Source organism: Miniopterus schreibersii (assembly GCF_964146895.1).
Source record: "Miniopterus schreibersii genome assembly, chromosome: 3".
Classification (NCBI taxonomy): Eukaryota; Metazoa; Chordata; class Mammalia; order Chiroptera; family Miniopteridae; genus Miniopterus; species Miniopterus schreibersii.
In genome coordinates this window covers 11,867,683-11,887,381 of record NC_138103.1, presented here as the reverse complement: position 1 = coordinate 11,887,381, position 19,699 = coordinate 11,867,683, and the positions used below count along the sequence as shown (strand labels likewise).

Sequence of the window (19,699 nt, the reverse complement as noted above, 5' to 3'; positions counted from 1 at the left end):
GAACCACTGATCTTTTTATTGTCTCCAGAGTGTTGCCTTTTCCAGAACAGCCTAGAGTTGGAGTCATACAGCATGTAGCTTCCCAGACTGCTTCTTTCCTTCTTCCCTTCTTGTGAGTGGACCTGCTCAGAACCGCATTGCTGTTTCCAGGTTACAAATGACACCATGGCACAGAGAGCTCAGGCGGCCTGCCCAGTGTCGCACAACCAGTAAGTGGCAGAGCTCAGGTTCGAGCTTGGGCCTGGGTTCTCGTTCATTTGGCCCCCCTGCATCTGAGCAATGCTGTGGCATCAGGAACTATTCTCAGTCTCCAGGAACAAACAGCCCTTCCAACCCCTTCCTGATGGTCAGACTGTGGGCCACTAGCTCGGGGAAGAGAAAGGGTGGGTCTGCAAAGGATGAGTTCCCGCACATCCTTGGAGGCTCCTTACCTGTCCCAGGCTACTGGGCAGAGAGACTACAGGCAGCAGGTTCAGGCCCTCTCTTCACAGCTCCTGGAAGCAATCCTGGACTCCATGAGGAAGCAAGAGGTGCAGATGGGCAGGGAGGCTGGCCAGGGCCTCGGTGCTGGCTCCCCGGCCGAGCAGGTGAAAGCCCTCATGGACCTGCTGGCTGGGAAAGGCTGTCAGGGCTCCCTGGCCCCACAGACCCCTGACAAGACACCCGACTCTCCGCAGACACCTCACAGCAATGGTAGGCAGATGGAGGGGTGTCCCCAGGCCCTCTCTCCGTCCCATCCTTTTGTTCCCCTCAATTCTACCTCCTTCCCCTTCCTCTGACCTGCCACCCCCAGTCCTCCCCCCTACCCTTCTTTTCACCTGCCCTCTCCAGCCCTCCCCTCTGGCCTCCATCCCACAGACTTGAAGATACAGAGACACCGAGAGGCCCTTCTGCGCAGGGCAGGAGGTGGACTGGAGCTGGGTGGCCCCTCTCCCAGGCTAACCAACCTCCTGCTGGTGGAGGGCCTGATGGACCTGCAGCTGAGGGAACATGACTTCACCCAGGTGGAGGCCACACGAGGGGGCTGGCGCTCTGCCAGGACCATCACCCTGAGCAGGCTCTTCCTGCCTCTGTCGCGGGTATCCATCCCGCCCCGCATCTCCATCACCATTGGGGTAGCTGGTGTGGGCAAGACCACCCTGGTGAGGGACTTTGTCTGCCTCTGGGCCCAGGGGCAGGTCGGAAAGGACTTCTCACTGGTGCTGCCTTTGACTTTCCGGGATCTCAACATCCATGAAAAGCTGTCTGCAGACAGACTCATTCGCTCTGTCTTTCCGCACTTTGGGGAGTCTGACCTGGATGCGGCAGCCCTGGCCAAAGTTCTCCTTATTCTGGACGGCCTAGATGAGTGTAAGACTCCTCTGGACTTCTCCAACACCATGGCCTGCACTGACCCCAAGAAGGAGATACAGGTGGACCACCTGATCACCAACATCATCCGGGGCAACCTCTTCCCAGAAGTTTCTGTCTGGGTCACCTCCCGTCCCAGCGCAGCTAGCCAGATCCCTGGGGGCCTGGTGGACCGGATGACCGAGATCCGGGGCTTTAACGAAGAGGAGATGAAAGCATGTTTAGAGCAGATGTTCCCCGAGGACCAGGTCCTCTTGGACTGGGTCCTGAGCCAGGTGCAGGCCGACAGGGCCCTGTACCTGATGTGCACCATCCCAGCCTTCTGCCGGCTCGCGGGGTTAGCACTGGGTCACTTGTGCCGCCACAAGCGGGAGCCCCAGGACGCAGAGCTGTGGCCACCAAGGACCCTGTGCGAGCTCTACTCTTGGTACTTCAGGATGGCCCTCAGCGGGGAGGGGCAGGAGAAGGGCAAGGCGAGCCCTCGCATTGAGCAGCTGGGCCACAGTGGCCGCAAGATGGTGGGGACGCTGGGCCGGCTGGCCTTCCACGGGCTGGTCAAGAAGAAGTACGTGTTCTACGAGCTGGACCTGAAGGCGTTTGGTGTGGACCTTGCTCTGCTGCAGAGCGCTCTGTGCAGCTACTTCCTGCAGCGGGAGGAGACCCTGGGCTCCTCGGCAGCCTACAGCTTCACCCACTTGTCCCTGCAGGAGTTCATGGGGGCCGCGTACTACTATGGTGCCTCCAAGAGGGCCATCTTCGACCTCTTCACCGAGGGCGGCGTGTCCTGGCCTCGGCTGGGCTTCCTCACGCACTTCAGGAGCGCCGCCCAGCGGGCCATGCAGGCTGAGGACGGCCGACTGGATGTGTTCCTTCGCTTCCTCTCTGGCCTCTTGTCTCCAAGGGTCAATGCCCTACTGGCTGGCTCCCTGGTGGCCCCCGGCGAGCACCAGGGCTCCCGGATGCAGGCGGCCCAGCTCCTGCAGGGCTGCCTGCACCCCGACACGGTGGTCTGTGCCCGGGCAGTCAATGTCCTGTACTGCCTGCATGAGCTGCAGCACACAGAGCTGGCCCGCAGTGTGCAGGAGGCCATGGAGAACGGAGGCCTGGCCAGGCTGACCGGGCCCCCGCACCGAGCCGCCCTGGCTTACCTTCTGCAGGTGTCAGATGCCTGCGCTCAGGAGGCCAACCTGTCCCTGTGCCTCAGTCAGGGCGTCCTTCAGAGCCTGTTGCCCCAGCTGCTCTACTGTCAAAGTCTGAGGTGGGCGCCAGGGTGGGGTGCGCAGGGTGTGTTGGCAGAGAAGAGAGTAGAGGACCTGGAAAGTGCTTCCCCTCCACCATGACCCTCTGAATCAGTGTCCTGGGGCTGTTGTAACAAAGGACCACAAACTGGGTGACTTAAAACAATAGAATCATTTTCTTTCACATTCTGGAGGCCAGAGTCCAAAATTAAGGTGTTGGCAGGGCTGTGCTCCCTCTGGCACCTTTAGGGGAGGATCCTTCCCACCCCTCCAGCTTGTGGTGCTCCTGGCAACTCTGGGCTTATAAATGCATCACTCCAATCTCCGCTTTTGTGGTCACATGGCCACCTTCTCCGTGTCTTTGTCTTCACATAGGACACCAGTCATATGGGATGACAGGCCCATCTCACTCCAGTATGACCTCATCTTATCTAATTAGGTCTTCAATGACCCTTTTTCCAAATCAGGTCACACTCATGAGGAACTGGGGGGTTAGAATGCCAACATATCTTTTGGGGGGACATGATTTAACCTATAACACCCTGTGAACCATCGCAGTGTCAAAAGAAGCCATACCCACTCACTCCACCCTCAGCCCATCCTCTGTCCAAGGCTCTCGACCTCAGTAGAGGATTGGGGGAGGGCAGCAGGGCCAGGGCCATTCAGGACCTGAGAGCAATTTCCATGTCCTCAGAAGGAGGAGGACTGGCAGCAAGGGTCCCACAGATGCACACGGTGTGTGGGGCTGCTGGGAAGACAGCCCTCTGGATAGGAGCCTAAGGGCTCATGTCAGTTCACCTTTGTAGGAAAATTGTGAGCATGCTGGGTGTGCTGCCCTAAACCTCTGGGCCATATGGTGGGAGCTACATTGGAATGGAGAGAAGGGAAAGGGAGAAGATCCCAGCCTGGGTGTCTGACTGTAGAGCCACCTCTTGCTGCCCCAATGCCAGCCAGGGACTTCATCCACCCTGCCTGTGGCCGGTGGTGACACTCACTATTGCTGTTCCTCCCGACCAGGCTGGACACCAACCAGTTCCAGGACCCTGTGATGGAGCTGCTGGGCAGTGTGCTGAGTGGAAAGGACTGTCGCATTCAGAGAATCAGGTAACACTAACCCAGGAGACTCCGCCCAGGGCACCCACCTGTTTCTCGGGGTCTGAGGGCTCCTTTCCCATCCTCCTCTCTGCTCAGCTGGCTAGTGGTACTTTCAAAGAGAGGTACTTTGAGGCATATGTCTCAAGATGCAGCTGCTTGTTTCCACCCATTCACGGGTGGAAAGTTCTGGAGGCTCAGGAATTCACCTATAAGACGAGAGAAAGGATATGGTGAGGATGAGAGGCTATTGTGGACATGGAGACATTTCTCCAAACACTGTATGTGCTGACATGGTACCAGGCTCAATTTTCTCAAAGTTTTCCCTTTGGCCACATGCTCTTCTTTACCTCTCTGTGGTTGGTCGTCAGTGCCACATCCTTGTTCGAAATGCCTAAGGGATCCTTCACAAAACACACATGGCTCATGAAATATTACTTATAAAATATTATAAAAATCTTGTGATGAGGGAGTGGACAGAGGCTCTCTAGAACCTGAGAACATTTATACAGAAGGTAATCTGGATGGTCTTCAAATGTTTTTAAAGCCATAGGACGCTTTTTTGTTGTTGTTAATCCTCACTGAGGATTTTTTCCCATTGGCTTTTTAGAGAGTGGAAGGGAGGGGGGAAAGAGAGAGAGAGAGAGAGAGAGAGAGAGAGAGAGAGAGAGAGAGAGAGAGAAACATCGATGTGAGACAGATACATCAATTGGTTGCCTCCTGCATGTGCCCCAACCTGGGCCAGGGATCAAGCTTGCAACCAAGGTACGGACCCTTGACTGGAATCGAATCCATGGCCCTTCAGTCCACAGGCCAACACTCTAACCACTGAGCAAAACTGGGCAGAACCCTTTTAAAAATATATAAGTATATTTTTATTGATTTCAGAGAGAAGAAGGGAGAGGGAGAGACAGATAGAAACATCAATGATGAGAGAGGGTCATTGATCTGCTGCCTCCTGCACAACCCCTGTGGGGGATCGAGCCCACAACCTGGGCATGTGCCCTGACCAGGAATTGAACCGGGATCTCCTAGATCATAGGCTGATGCTCAACTGCTGAGCCATGCCAGCCAGGTAGAGCTCTTGATATTCTGGCATATCAAGCAGAATCCTAATAAGTCAGATAAAAGGGGAAGCTTCTGGGATCGAAAGAAGAGGGGATGGGGGACCAGAATCCAGCATTTGGCTCCCTCTCAGACTCCTGGTGGCTCCTGAAGCTTTTCTGTGGAAACTTAGGGGCCCTTGAAACATAGCTTGAAAAGCACTGGGAAATCTAATTGTATCCCATGGGCTTCCCCACAGTTTTAAATGTCTAAGAAACATTAAATTTCATCAGTTACTATTTCTGAAATTAGGTACATGAAGCTACATTAGGTTGATCCACCAGCATATTCCTGGAATTGCCCTTTCAAGGCAGATAAAGATGTACTTATTTTACCTTAAAGTTAGTTCTATAATAACTCTACCATTTTCCTTTCTTGCATTAGAAAAAGGGTGTGCTAGAACTATGAGTTCATGAGATATGTTAAATTTTCTTCAAGCTGTGAGCGCTTGAAATTGGCCATGGTGGGAGTATTTACACCACGGAAATTGGCCAATGCTATAAATTAGGGATTTTGTATTTTGGTTTTTCCTAAGAGCCAGTTTTCTAGTACACCACTGGCTGGGGTCCATGTGGTAGACTTCTGTAACTGCCTGCCCTCTTTCCTGTGTTTTGTAGCAGTTGTGTTGAATTCTGGCCAAACTTCCTCGGGACCCTTTGCCAGTGTGCAGGTCTGTCTGTCTACTCAGAGGTTTTTCTGGGCCTGGCATTCTGTCCCAGGGCTCACCTGATGTCCGCCTGCATCCAGGTTCTGGTGATGCTGGTGAAGCTGAGGGGTTTGGATCATGAGCCTGAAGTTGAGGATGAGATTTACAGACTTGCCATAACTAATCCTCTCCCTCTCCTTGGGCAGCTTGGCTGAGAACCAGATCAGTAACAAAGGGGCCAAAGCTCTGGCCAGATCCCTCCTTGTCAACAGAAGTCTGACTTCTCTAGAGTAAGTACAGCACCAAAAGCCAATCTTTCAACATTGGGACAGGGAGCACTTGTGAGACATCTGGTGAAGTCCCCTTGACCACACTCTCCCATGGGTGGATTGGAAGAATAGCTGAGCAAAGTTATAGTTTCTGCTCAGCTATTCAGACTCACCCAGAAAGCACCAGAATTTCGGCCCTGAACCTGGAGTTACCATCCTCCTCTCCACACCTGGCCCATGCCCACTAGTGCATCAGATCCTATTTTCTTCCCATTGTGTGGGGCACCTTCAGAAACTCCATACTTGTTTGTCTACACAAAAATCTCTCTCACTTGCACCAAACATGGAATCCTAAACCCTGATACATTCTGTTCAAGGAGCATATATTTAAAGGTCAGTGTGACTTCTGTTCCTCCTTCCCTCCCTGGGAACTGGATGAAAGAGAATGGTTCTTTCTCTCTTCCTTCCGCCAGCCTCCGCAGTAATTCCATTGGGCCTCAAGGGGCCAAGGCATTGGCAGATGCTCTGAAGATTAACCGCACTTTGGTCTCTCTGAGGTAGGTGTCACCTGCTTCCCCCTAGAGAGGGACGAAAAAACCTCAGGTGCCATTCATCGAGTGGGAGGTAATTCAAAATATGGCCATGAGATACCAGCTCCCACCCAGTGGGTACCACAGGATCTTGTATCCTTAGCAAGTCTCCAGATTCCAGCTCCTCCCTGGTTATTGTGTTTGTGTTTACGACCTGAGCAGGGGACAGAGGAGAAGAAGGACAGAGGTATGTAAAGGTGGAGGGGCAAAATAATCTAGGAGAAAAACCTCTCGTCCTCCATTGAGTGAGAAAGCCCCAAGACCATGGTGTCAGAATATTCCCGGGGTGTTTTCCAAGACATTGAAAGCCCATCCTCCAGAAAATCCTTACGGTTTGGTGTGGTTTGCTGTGCTCCTCTTAGGAGCCAGTGGTTGTAACCATCCTTAGTTGAATGTGTACAACTATTTTGTTTTGTTTTTATGTATATGTATGTCTTTATTTTTGCTCCAGTTATACATTTTACATATTTTAAATTTAAAAATTATAAAGACTTCATTTTATCCTAGAAAGTTCATTGCTTCTGAGTTGGCTTAACACAATATGGTGCATTTTCTATCAGAAGGTCTTTCGTAGGGACCAATTTCAAGGTGGTCTGTGTGAACACCTTGTGTAACAGATGCTCTGAGTAATGATTCCACATTGGAACCCATTTTTATCAGCTTAAGTGAAGATAGCATTTGGGTGGGTGTCTCAGTTGATTCAGCTGCTCTTGTTTTGACCATGGCTACATCCATGTTCTTTTCACCAGGAATCTGTTTTCTTAGGAGAAGTTTCATTTTTATTACTTTTGAGTTCTTTTATCTTTATTCTGGCTGCTTGGCCGCCTGACTCATCTCTCCTTACCGCAGTGGCTACTTCTCCCTGTCCTGATTTACTTATATCGAGGTGAAATTCACACAAAATTCATAATTTTTAAGTGTGCAGTTCAGTGGCACATAATACACTCACAATTGTGCAACTGTCACCTCTATCTAGTTCCAGAATATTTTCAGCACCCAAAAAGGAGACCTTGTACCCATTAGCAGTCACTTCCCATTCTCCCCTCCCTTTAGCAACCACCAGTCTGCTTTCTGCTCAATGGATTTGCCTATCCTGGATATTTCATGTAAATGGAAGCATCCACATTTTAGCATGTATCAGTAGTTCATTCCATTTTATGGCTGAATAATATTCCATTCATCAGCCACTGCCCAGTCAGGTTGTCTTCATCTTTTGGAAATGTGACTAATGTTGCTGTACACATCTGTGCACAGTATTTGCACATCTGTCTGTAATTCTTCTGGGTAGATGACTCGGAGTGGAATTTGCTTGTCACATGGTAACTTTATGTTTAACCTTTTGAGGAACCACCAGTCTGTTTTCTACAGTGGCCACACCATTTTATATTGCCACCAGTAGTGGATGAGAGTTCCAATTTCTTTACATCCTCACCAACACTTGGGTGCTGTGACTTTTAGCTGTAATTAGGATTATGGAGACCTAGCTATTGTTATCCAGACACCATGGGCACCTTGACCCCAGTCAGCAGGCAAGTGCTTAGAGACCCAGAGGGGAACCTAAGATCAGGGCAGCAGAGGGAAGGGCCCTTTGTTCCCAGTTCATGTGTGGTGTGCCTTGAGGGCATTAGTGGTCAAAGCCTCTTCTCACTGAGGGCAGCTGCTGCCCTCCCTTGGGCATTGGTGACACTGCAGTGGGAGTTCAGGCCACCATTGGGTGCCCTTGTGTGCTCCATTTGTGATGCGCCTCTTCCTTGCCTCCACAGCCTCCAGAGCAACAGGATCAGGGATGATGGTGCCAAGTCCATGGCTGAGGCTTTGGCAGCCAACCGGACCCTCTCTGTGATGCAGTGAGTGGACATGCTGGCCATCAGAGAGCCTCCTCTGTACTCTCTCATCTCCTCCTCCAAGGGCCTCTCTGCCTATTTTCTGCAAGGAGGGATGGATGGGGCAAGGTCCTGAGGCTTTCTGACCTGTCTGAATGGCCCCTGGAAAACTTGATGTCCACTGCTTTTCCAGAGAACAGGTGTTGGGCAAAAAATTAAAAATAAAGCCTCCTGCCAATCCAGAAAGCCCTCTCCCCAAATGTGAGAAAGAACAAAACAGATTTATTATTTGAACAAACATTCAACGAGACTGTAATAGGCATCATAGGCAACCCACTGATGCGGCTACAAAGACAGGAAAAAATCACACCCTTTTCTATAGCCAACAGATACAACTCATTACTCACATTTCCAAGATAAACAACTTGTCCTCAAGTAAGAGGACCGGACAGCACCATTTATCACACATAGTTATCCTAAATTAGCCTGGTAGTTGGGGGAGCCATCTGTTTGTTAATTGCCTTTAGCCAAAGGAAAGTTAAAACCTCAAATCTTCATGACAAGGAGGCACTTACAACTTGGAGCCTGTGCCATCTTCTTTGATGTGTACATTTCAAAGAGATGGTTCCAAGGCCCTTAAGAAAGACATTCCAAGGCCCTAAACCTGGCAAGAAGCTTCTATTTAGCTTTTTCAAAGATTTACATACTTCTCAAAGGAACAGGGAAAGGATTTACAACTACAACAGGGAAATACACTAAGAAAGGGGGGGGGGGGTCTCTTTACCTTTTGGAACCAGGGGAAATTCCCTTTTGTTTAGATTGTATTTAGCCTCATACAAAAGTGGTCCTGCCCAGCCTGTCCTGGGATGAGCGCAGGGGTTCTCCTGTAACATCCCCATCTCCAGGCTTAATGTACGAGGAAGTAGCTTTTGGAGAAGAGGAACATAAGTGGAGGAGGGTCTGCCTAGGGAAGACTGTAGGGTTGGGAGGCAGGCTGCTGGCTGGTCTACGTGGAGGTAGGCTGCTGAGTGCTGAGAGGGTTGGATGGGTAAGGGGCCAGTGGTCCCCGTACCTGAAAGTCCCCACTCAGGAGGTTGCTGGATATTATCAGTATCTACAGGCCACTGCTTTCCAGTTTCTGACAAAGGTGGGCCTAGCTACCTTTGCTTCTTAGTCTCCACATAATAATGTCAATCTCTGGACATCACTTTGGCAACAATCCGCAGGCCTTTCCTGAAGACCCCTCCCCCATGCTGCGATGCATGGAAGTGGCACTCAGCACTCAGTAGTCTCTGACCTCTCACCGGGAATCAGAGTATCCTTGGCTTGGGAATGGTTGTGACCAGCCTTGCTGAAGGACCCCTCTCCTCTCCTACAGCCTGCAGAAGAACACCATCGGGCCTGTGGGAGCCCAGCAGATGGCAGATGCCCTGAAGCAGAACAGAAGTCTGAAGGAGCTCATGTGAGAAATGCAGCAGGGCCAAACTGATATTCTCAGTGACTAACACAATGCCCAGCACATTGCAAATATTTGTGAGCATGGGGATGGCTGGATGCACAGACTGGTAGATGAGTGGATGGGTGGATAGATGAACAGATGGATATGAGAGTGGATAGGCGGATGAATGTATAGGTGAAGAATAACTGGCTTTGGACTCCCAGGCACTGAACAAGGAGAATGGAGACCCAGATTCCCAGGACTGAGTGAGCCACAACTGTCTCAGGCTCACATTTATTGCCTTCTCAGCTGGCAGAAGAAAAAAGCATTTCCTAGCTGCCCTCACACAAAGTATCACAAATAGCTCTCACTAAAGAGTTGGTCCTCCCTTCTGGCCCCTACCCCCCGCCAGGGAGCCAAGAAGGACTTGCTACCTTGATCTCTTATAGGAAGCAGGAGGTCACTTATAGAGGCCACTGTCCAACCAGCCTCAAGCAGGAGAAACTGTGTACTGGCACCCTTGAGACAACAAACATAGCCCTTCCCTAGACCCTGATCTCTGGGCCCTACCCTGCCCAGCCGCTCCAGGAGGCCAGCTCACCAGTGTCCCATCTCTTGCAGGTTCTCCAGTAATAGCATTGGCAATGGAGGTGCCAAAGCCCTGGCCGAGGCCCTGAAGGTGAACCAGGTCCTGGAGAGCCTGGAGTGAGTCTGCCTGACTATCCTCCAGGGGTGGCTGTGGGCAGAGAGTGACTCCCCCACCCTATTCCCTGTCCCCTTCAGGTTCCTCATCCAGTAGGTGGGTGGGTCCTAGAGGAGGGCTGTCAGTCAGGGCCACTTCCCTGCCAGAACCCAACCAACCTCCAACCCTGGGCATACTATGATCTCAGTGTCTCTCCCTCCATGCCCACTCTACCTGTTCCATCCTACCACACCAGCTCCATTTCCCTGGACAGTAGGGGTTGGTGTTGGTTCTGTAGTTTTCAGGGTGACAACAAGCACTGAGAGCCCTTTAGAAGTTAGTGCAGGGAGCTAAAGAGAGGTCAACTGCAGTGACCTTGGTGCAGGGTCGGAGAGCTTGGCACTGCCTGCATACTGGGGAGACTTAACTGCTCCACTTTCTCTGTGTACCACAGACACAGCTCATGCCCCCTCTCTGAGCCATTTGGAGCCACCCGAAACAAAGCAGAGTCTAAACTCTGGGGCAGGTTGTGCTATACCCACCTGCCCTGGCCTAGCAGGGGCTAGAATGTGGGGGTGGGAGAGGAAAGAGGGATGGTGAAAAGAACAGTGTGGGGTGGCACCTGCCTCAAGGATCCCCAAACCCCCTGTTGAACTCAGTGCTTCAACTGGACTAATGGCTCCCTCTGGTTCCTGAGACAACCGGGCCAAATGTGCCCTCTCTTCTGTCTGCAGCCTGCAGAGCAATTCCATCAGTGACGCAGGAGTGGCAGCACTGACGGGGGCCCTCTGTGCCAACCGAACCCTCCTCAGCCTCAAGTAAGTCCCAGCCTCCCTCTCCAACCAGGTATCCCTTTCATTAGGGGGTCTAAAAGGGCTTTGGGACTTGGAAGGAAAGGCTGGTGCGGGAAGCCCACACTACCCCGTGGGCTGGTTATGGTGACGACCTAGTGTTGGGCAGCTTGGTTCCAGAGCTGGCATCCTGCACTCTTCCTGCTCTTGTGAGGGCAGGGGCAGCTGTGGCCCTCAGCTGACCAGTTCTGCTGCTCCCTGCCCATGCAGAAGTCCTTTAGGCACCCAAGCATGCATGCCTGCCCCTCACAGCTCTGAGAGCCCATTGTCTTACCCTCTTCCTCCTAGAATGTCCTACTGTTAGGTCCTAAAGGGAGACACTTGGCTGCCTAGCCACCAGAACCTGGGCTCGCTGGAGGCACACACCACACCCAGATCACTCAGGAAGGCCAGTTGCCACCTGAGGTTTCTCTGGTTCTTAAAGCCTGCACGCCTGGGCTTGTCTCCCCCAGAGGCCTCATCTGCCTGGTCAGCAGCTCAGGGTCTTCTCTTTCCTCAGCCTGCGAGAAAACTCCATCAGCCCAGAGGGAGCCCAGGATCTGGCTCGAGCTCTCTGCACCAACTGCACCCTGAAGAACCTGGAGTACGTGAAAGAGGAATGGGGGTAGGGGGCAGGCTGTGATTCCTAAGCCTCCTTTATGCCAGGTCCTCATGCACGCAGAGAACAGGGACTGATGGGCCAGGCCATTATAAAAGGCTGAAGGGCCTGGCTGGAGGAGGTAGCGAGGAAACCTGGCCCCTGGTGGCAAATCTGATACAAGTCTCCCACTCTCATGTCATAAATTATATGAGGATGAAGTTAGTGGCAACTCTCTGTCCCCACCCCTGTCCCATTGCTATGGATGAGCATGTGGAAGGGGCCACATCGTGAGGGGCAGCATTAAGTACAGGAATCAGGAGTGAGTCCCTGGGCACCTCTGCCACCTCCTGGTGCATGACCTGTCATGGAACCTCACTGAGCTGAGCCTGGACTCATTCCCCATGGGGGTGTCAGATCTGTTACAACAGTCCAGGGCATGTGCCTGGCACATGCAAGGGCTCCATAAGCGAGAGCCAAGCTATCCTCGTTGACCCAATGCAGTCCTTGGGTTGCAGGAGAGTGGTCTGGATTCCCTAGGGAGCAAGGACAGGGGACATCATGGCAGCTTCTGCTCATTTGCCCTGTTCCTCTCCTTCTAGCCTGACAGCCAACCTCCTCCACGACCAGGGTGCCCAGGCCATCGCAGTGGCAGTGAGAGAAAACCACACCCTCAAGTCCCTTCAGTGAGTCCTTGGGGCGCCCCCCACCCCATCCCCTGCCCAGAGCTGCAGGGCTACATCCAAACTAGCTATGCAGGAGACCAAGTCCAGCTCTGGGCATCCCTCACATGGTCTCTGGGGACTCCAGCAGGCTGCAGGTGATCACTTGCAGAGGCCACCAGCCCTGCCCCTTGCTCTGCTTTCTGAGGCTGATCCACAGAGAGGCCAATGGTGGGAGGTGGGTACCCATTGCTGTGCCTGTGTCACGTGCTTTATTCAGGGATCATCTGGAGTCTTTATTTAAGCCTGTCCCTGTGCCCACCCCTAACCAGAAAGTAAATGTTGACTCCTTGGGACTAAGGCTGAGGAGGGTTGGAGGAGTTCTATCTGTGGTCCCTCTAGAACCCATCCTGCAGGGACTCCATCCCCTGGTGTCAGGTTCTCCTGGGAGAATCCCCCTCTTTCTGGAGTCCAGGACCTCCTGGACTCTGCCTTGGGCCACGTAGTCATCTGGTCCGTGTCTGCCTAGCCTGCAGTGGAACTTCATCCAGGCCGGCGCCGCCAGGGCCCTGGGACAAGCACTACAGTTCAACAGGAGCCTGATCAGCCTTGAGTAAGTGGGGCCTCCACCGGGGCCATGGGAGCAGGGGCATCTGAAACCTCACTAGGTGCAGGGCCCATACCCTCAGCACACAGCCTCCTAAGGCCAGCAGCATGTTTCCCTTCTCATCTGCTTTTAAGAATATGTAACAGCTTTATTGAGAAATAATCTGCCCATTTAAGGTGTATATCTCACTGGTTTCTAGTATTTCACAGTTGTGCAACCATCATCACAATAAATTTAGACCATTTCTATCAACCTCTAAGAGAAACCAGATCCATCTGGGTTTCCTCCAGCCCCCTATCCCAGGCAACAACTAATTTACTGTCTCTATAGATTTACCTATTCTTGACATTTCCTATAAATGAAATCATACAATATGTGGTCTTTTGTGACTGGTGACTTTCATTTACTGTTTTCAAGGTTCATCCACATTGTAGCATGTATCAGTACTTCATTCCTTTTCATGCCTGAATAATACACCACTGTATGGATAAGACACATTCTGTTTTGGACATTTGGGTTGTTTCTCTTTGGTTATTATGAATAATGCTGTTATGAACATCCACGTATGAGTTTCCGTGTAGGCGTGTGCTTTCAGTCCTCTGTGTAGGCACCTGGGAATGGAATTGCTGGGTCAAATGGTAACTCTGTTTAACCTTTTGAGTCTCATCTGCTTTTGACGCTACTTCTCTCTCGGATTCCAGAATATCCCATCTCTGGCTAGGTCTGTTTGACTCTGAAATACTGGTGTTCCTCAGGGTTCTGTCCCAGGCCCCTTTCCCTTGAAGGACATCTCTTCTGGATGCTCTCCTCCTCTCCCAGGCTTTAAAGTCCTGAGGCCCCACATCTATCTCCCACACCTCTCTCCTGAGCCCAAGACCCATGTGTCCACTGCCCATCTGTGCCTCCCCTTGGGTGTCTCACCGGTACTTCAAATTGCCCCAATGTTCTCCCCCACAAGCCTGCCTCTTGGTTCCCCAGCGAATGACTAGAACCAGCCAACCGTCAAAAGTAGAAACATCCTCTTCGCTCTTTTCCAAGTCCTGTGGATTCATTTCTAAGTCCTGTTGATTCTCTTCCCAGTGTCCCACCCCTGTGGCCACTGTCCAGGCCACCAGCATCACTCACCTGCATCACTGCAGCAGCCTCCACATCCAGTCCATCCTCTGCTGGCCAAGATCTTTCCAAAACGCAAATCTGTCCCTGTCTTGGTGAGATGTTTCAATGGCTTCCCAGTGCCTGCCGAGTGAAGTCCGACCTTTAGCATGGCTTCTAGGGCCCCCAAACATCTGCTTCCTTTATGCCTCCTTAGCCTCGTCTCACACTCAAAAGACTTGACTCAATTTCTTTGGGTTCCTTAGATGTGCTAGGCCCTCTCCCCATCTCTTATCCTTTGGGTTTTGGTTTAGACCTGTTTCTCTGGGACCACACTGCAGCCTGCACTTAGCCTATAGTGACTGCTCATTTAATCACATCTCCTCTCCCGAGTTCCAAAAAGGTGGACTTGGTCTTGCTAATACACAATGCACACTCAAATGTCTGTTAAATTACTACAAATGAGCAAGAATGGCCTGGGGATAGAGGGCTTTCAGTTTTCTAGTTGGCTTTGAAACACACACCCTTTTTTGTCCCAAGCCTTTGTTGACAGTACTTCCGTGTGTCCCTTTTCTTGTTGGCCTCTGATGGTCCAGACTTGTGCAGATGCCAGACCCCTCTGCATGTTAATTAGGAGGCCATGGGGCTACAGCAGCCATACAGGGTGACCCTGGGAGTATAGTCTATGGTGTGTATGGTCTGAATTAAATAGAAGGTCCAAGCTCGGCGTGTCATGCTAGAGAGCTGGCCCCATGCCCTGTGGGCCCAGGGTCACTCTCTTTTGTGTTCAGTTTACAGGAGAACGCCATTGGGGACGAAGGCGCCTGTGCAGTGGCCAGTGCGCTGAAGGCAAACACAGCCCTCACTGCTCTCTAGTAAGTCCTGATGTGCACAGCAGCCCAGGGAGCCAGCCCCTCACCATTCTTTCTTACGAAAAACCATTTTTGTTTCCCAGTCAAGGAAGCTGTGTTTGATTTTCCTAATATTAGCAACCATGCAGAGAAAGGGATGTCCAGCTCATCCCTGCTCCTACAGTTCTAACAAGATTAGGGGTACAGAAAGTGTTCTCCTCCAAACTCTCCAGGAGACTACCTCTCCTTCCTATAACCGTAGTATCTAGATATATCCCAGGCAGCAGACAGTGAGGGTAGAATATGCAGTATCCTTTGGACAGATCACAGCCAGTAATTTTCAGTGCTATTTCACCACTTTCAACCCTAAGTCAAGGGTGGTAAAAACGAAGGCGACCATGAACGGAAGCTGGGCCCAGGGCAGGTATGAGGGCTGGAGAGGCCCGGCCTGTCCAGCTCGTCTGCATTGACAGCATCTCCTCTTACAGTCTCCAGGTGGCCTCCATTGGTGCACCGGGGGCCCAGGCCCTGGGGGAGGCCCTGGCTGTGAACAGAACCTTGGAGATTCTCGAGTAAGTATTCCAGCCTCCAGTTAAAATCTCTTGACCAAAGAAACCAAGCTGTTGATTCAAGATGGATAGCGGGGAGAAAAAAATGCAATTTATATGAAACTCACAAATCAATTAAATATCTTCACTTAGATCAAGCATGCCCCAGTTACCCCATTCAGCTTCGCCCCTTTTCCCTGGGAGTCATTATGGAGTCCTTTTCTTGAGTACCTGCTCTTCTTGGTCTTTCCCAGACTGAACATGTTCCAAGGTCCTGTTTAGGGGTCCCTGGGGTGATCTGTGTCCACTGATCTCGGTCTTTGAGATCCAGGAGTTTGGGGCCTCAAGCTCTGTGGGGCTTGCAGGCATGTCCAGGTCACCCCTGCTCCTGTGGTTCTGTAGGCTGCGCACACAGGGACTGCTGGATGGAGTGTTGCCGCTTCTGTCTCAGCCCAGCTCTTTCTTTGGACTGTGAAAGGGAGAGTGGAAGGGCTCCAACAAACCTCCCAGACGGGGCCGGCTCACCCCTCCTGTGTGTCCTGCTTGCTTCCAGGAGCCGAACTCAATTCTGTGCCTGGGTATAAGGAAAGAGCAGCCTGACCCCCTATGGTTGCTGAGTCCACGCTGCCTCTAACCAGTAGCCCACACTCGTCTGAAGAGGTATCATTTTCACCTCAGCTGTCACTGTGCCTTACATTTCCTGTCTTTTCCTACAGCTTAAGAGGAAATGCGATTGGGGTGGCTGGAGCCAAAGCCCTAGCAAATGCTCTGAAGGTCAACTCCAGCCTCCGAAGACTCAAGTGAGTAGTCGTAGAGCCCTATCTGCACCCCAAAGCATAGGACTTCTCTGCTGGAACCTCCCCCATGAGATAAGATACTCTTGATTTCCTCTGTAGCTGCTTCCTTCTGAATAGAAACAGTTCAGACTGTTCTGATTACTATGGTCTACATTGTGGATGAGTTTTTTCATTTTGCCTAGCTTAAGTCAGAGATCAATCACTTAACATCAGCATTTTGGTCTTATAATTTCCATGGCACTTGGATGGTACAACCTGGCTCCTGGTAGACTCCAGTCTCAGGATTGAATGCCTCCTTGCCTCCTCGCTGTAGCTATGGCACCTGTGGACAAATCAGCTCCAGAACTGCCCCACAAGATAATGCAGTGCTGCTTCCTGGGGGTGTTCTTCTGCCCTGAATGGCTCACTGTGGTGTCTCCATTTTTTTTTCTCTGCCTAGTCTTCAAGAGAATTCCTTGGGGATGGATGGGGTGATATGCATTGCCACCGCACTGTCTGGAAACCATGGGATCCAGCATATCAAGTGAGTGGGGTTCGGCAGTCTCTGCCCTTTCCTGCCATTCTCGCTCACCCTTAGAACTGCTCCCAGGTCAGGCCCTACCTTCTGCCTGATTCTTAGAGCCAGCTGACTCCCAGGCCACTCAGTAGTAGCTCTGGGGAAAAACTCGGTATAAGAGAAAGCCATTCCAAGCCTTGTCCGTGGGAGGGATCCTGGAATCTCAAGGGTTTCACCCAGAGTTCTGCATTTTATGTAGTGATCATCTGCTCTTCACTGAAGAGAATCTGTAGGCCTCTAGCCCTTCAGCCAACTTCTCAATTTGTCCTAATCCCTCTTCTAGTCTCCAGGGGAATCACATTGGGGACTCCGGTGCCAGGATGATCTCAGAGACTATCAAGACAAATGCTCCCGCGTGCACTGTTGAAATGTGAACAAAGCAAGTTCCTGGTGGATCAAGCATGAGGATGGGCAGACACACAGCTGGAATCCTTCAAACAAAAAGACCATTTTCCAGGGTGACTTCCTGTGATCTGGGAATAACACTGACCTGCATGCAAGCTGGTATCCTGCACAGGCAGGAAAGGTGCTGCCAAAGGAGACCACCAGCACTTCTCCCAGTCCAGAGTCAGTCTAGGCAGGGGAGAGATGGACACTCTGGTTGGTACACAGAGGAAAGGGTCTTCCACCGAGGGACCCAGGACTTACACCTTAAAGCTCAGCAAGAAGCTAACCTAAGCTTTTCATACCTTGAGGTCTTCATGTGCCCCCAACTTTTTATTATTATTACTGCCTTTTTCTACTCACCTGGTTAAAATCATCCCCCTCTGTCTGAAATGAGTTACCATATGGAAGCCCACTGAGTATCAATTCAGCATTGGTGACAGAGAGGACCTTTCTTTTCTGAGAAAGAAAAGAAAGTTTTAGGAGTATGATCCTCAGAGAGATATGGAAAAAATACGGGAATTTTAAAAAGAGAAGTAAAGGTTTTAATTATAGAATTCTGGAGACAGAGGGGAAAAAGGCTTTTACAAGGCTTTTGCCATTTTTTATTCATTACAGAATCTCTCACAGGCACAGATTATGTCTGGCACATGTTATTTGGAGTCTGGCACAGTGGTTATCAACAGCACATTAAGTGCTGATGCCTTAATAAGTTATTCTATATTGTGCTTCCAAAACCACTACTCTGGCTACAACTTCCCTCTGAAGGCAAGGCAAGCTGAGCTTCCATGTGGCATAAATTCCCTCAGATGTCTGTCTGTGCCAAAAGGGAAAAGATCCCAAATAAATGCCACAGTTCTCATCAATTAAATACGAAGGGAAATGCTTATAAAGATTATAAAGTAATTATCATTTTAAAATTTGAACAGGAAGCACTGTTGTTCCAAATGTTTATTTAAAAGAGTATTCAGGTAAGAACCATCAATGGACACGTGGAAGTAAGCCAACTAAGGTAGAAGATATCCACATAGTCTCAAAATATTACCCCACAAAGGGTATTTAAAAGGTACCTTACAGAAATTTTACAAATGTTGCCTTAACAAAGTGATTAAACTTAATGTTACCAATAATGGGACAAATGAACATCAGGGGCCCTGATGTGATGCACTGAGAAGGACATATCACTGACATAGTATCCTTGCCAGAAAGGTTTACCTGAATCTAATCACGAAGGAGCAATCTAACAAAATCAGAACTGAGGGGCATGCTGCAAAAAAAACTAGCCTGACCTCTTCAAAAATGTCAACGTCATGAAAAATAAAAAAGACTGGGACTGTTTTAAATTGAAGGTGATTAAAGAGACATAATAACTTAATGCAAGATCTCTGATTGGATCCTAGACTGGAGGGGAAAAATCAGCCATAAAGAACATTATTTGGAAACTGGGGACCTTTGAACATAGGTCTTGTGTAGTATTTATTGGATTACTTTTTTTTAAAAAGATATTTTTGCTGGGTATTGACAGTTTTTTCTTTTAGTTTCAAGATGTTGCTATATAGTGATCTGCACTGTTTCTAGCTGAACTGAGAACTCAACAAAACAAGAGTTGCAGGAGCGAAATGTTGAAGCAAGTTGTGCGATGCAGGATCCTAGCAGTGGAGAAACCTTAGGGGCCAAAGCAGTGGAGAAAAAGTGTGCTCTTCAGGAACTTCAAGAGCAAGCCACACTAGAATTGGAAAGAAAGCCCTGCCTTTCTCCAAAGTCTCTCAAGCACCCTCTACTGACAAGGCTTAATATCTTGCTGGCTGATAAAGGAGAGATTACAAAAAATAGCACCATTACAGCAGAGCAGGCCAAAAGGTGAATTTGGAGCTGAGGCAATAAATTAATAAACCAGCACAGTGGGGTTTGTCTTGTTTTCATTTTGGATAGTTTCTATTGCTGTGTCTTCAGGATCAGTAATATTTTCTTCTGCAGTGTCTGATTGCTCTTAATCCCGGCTTATATGGTTTCATCTCATTTTTTTACTCTCTAGAAGTTTTGTTTGAGGCTTTCTTTATATCTTCTGTGTTTCTCCTTAATATGCTCATGCTTTCCTCTACCATCTGAATATATGGAATATAGTTATAACTGCTACAATGTCCTTTTCTACTAATTCTCTCACATATCATTTATGGGTTATTTCTTGGCCTGTTTCTTGATTTTTCACATTATGCCTGGTCAGTTTTTTTTACAGTAAAAAAATTTTATATTTAGAATTAGCCAGCTGAACTCAATTTGGATGATCTCAATTTTGTTGGCAACATCCAAAGCATCATAGTCAGGAGCCAGTCAAACATACACCTTCTTCTCTCCAACAGGCTCGATCAGGTGTTGACCTTGGCCACGTCAATGTCATAGAGCTCCTTCACAGCCTGTTTGATCTGGTGCTTGCTGGCCTTGATGAACACGATGAAAACAATAACACAAATGTATTGTCTTCTCTCTACCTTCATGGCTGGCTCGGTAGTCAGGGGGAACTTGATGATGGCATAGTGGTCAA

General features: G+C 50.0%; 1 protein-coding gene across 3 annotated transcripts; it reads left to right on the top strand.

Annotated features, from left to right (window-relative positions):
• Positions 1-479: 479 nt before the first annotated feature.
• NLRC3 (NLR family CARD domain containing 3) lies at positions 480-17,457 on the top strand (the record flags this gene model as incomplete). Of its 3 annotated transcripts, none has more annotated exons than XM_081131678.1 (17): positions 480-693; positions 859-2,608; positions 3,606-3,692; positions 5,637-5,720; positions 6,173-6,256; positions 7,993-8,136; positions 9,491-9,574; positions 10,172-10,255; positions 10,967-11,050; positions 11,583-11,666; positions 12,263-12,346; positions 12,852-12,935; positions 14,813-14,896; positions 15,361-15,444; positions 16,137-16,220; positions 16,657-16,740; positions 17,057-17,457. In XM_081131678.1, 17 exons carry the CDS (start codon positions 516-518, stop codon positions 17,145-17,147), a joined length of 3,258 nt encoding a protein of 1,085 aa, XP_080987804.1. In that variant the 3' UTR covers positions 17,148-17,457. The 3 variants fall into 3 exon arrangements, with proteins under 3 accessions (XP_080987804.1, XP_080987805.1, XP_080987803.1); XM_081131679.1 differs by having other exon boundaries at positions 832-2,608; positions 8,053-8,136; XM_081131677.1 differs by having other exon boundaries at positions 516-693; positions 8,053-8,136.
• Between the last annotated feature and the right edge of the window lie 2,242 nt (positions 17,458-19,699).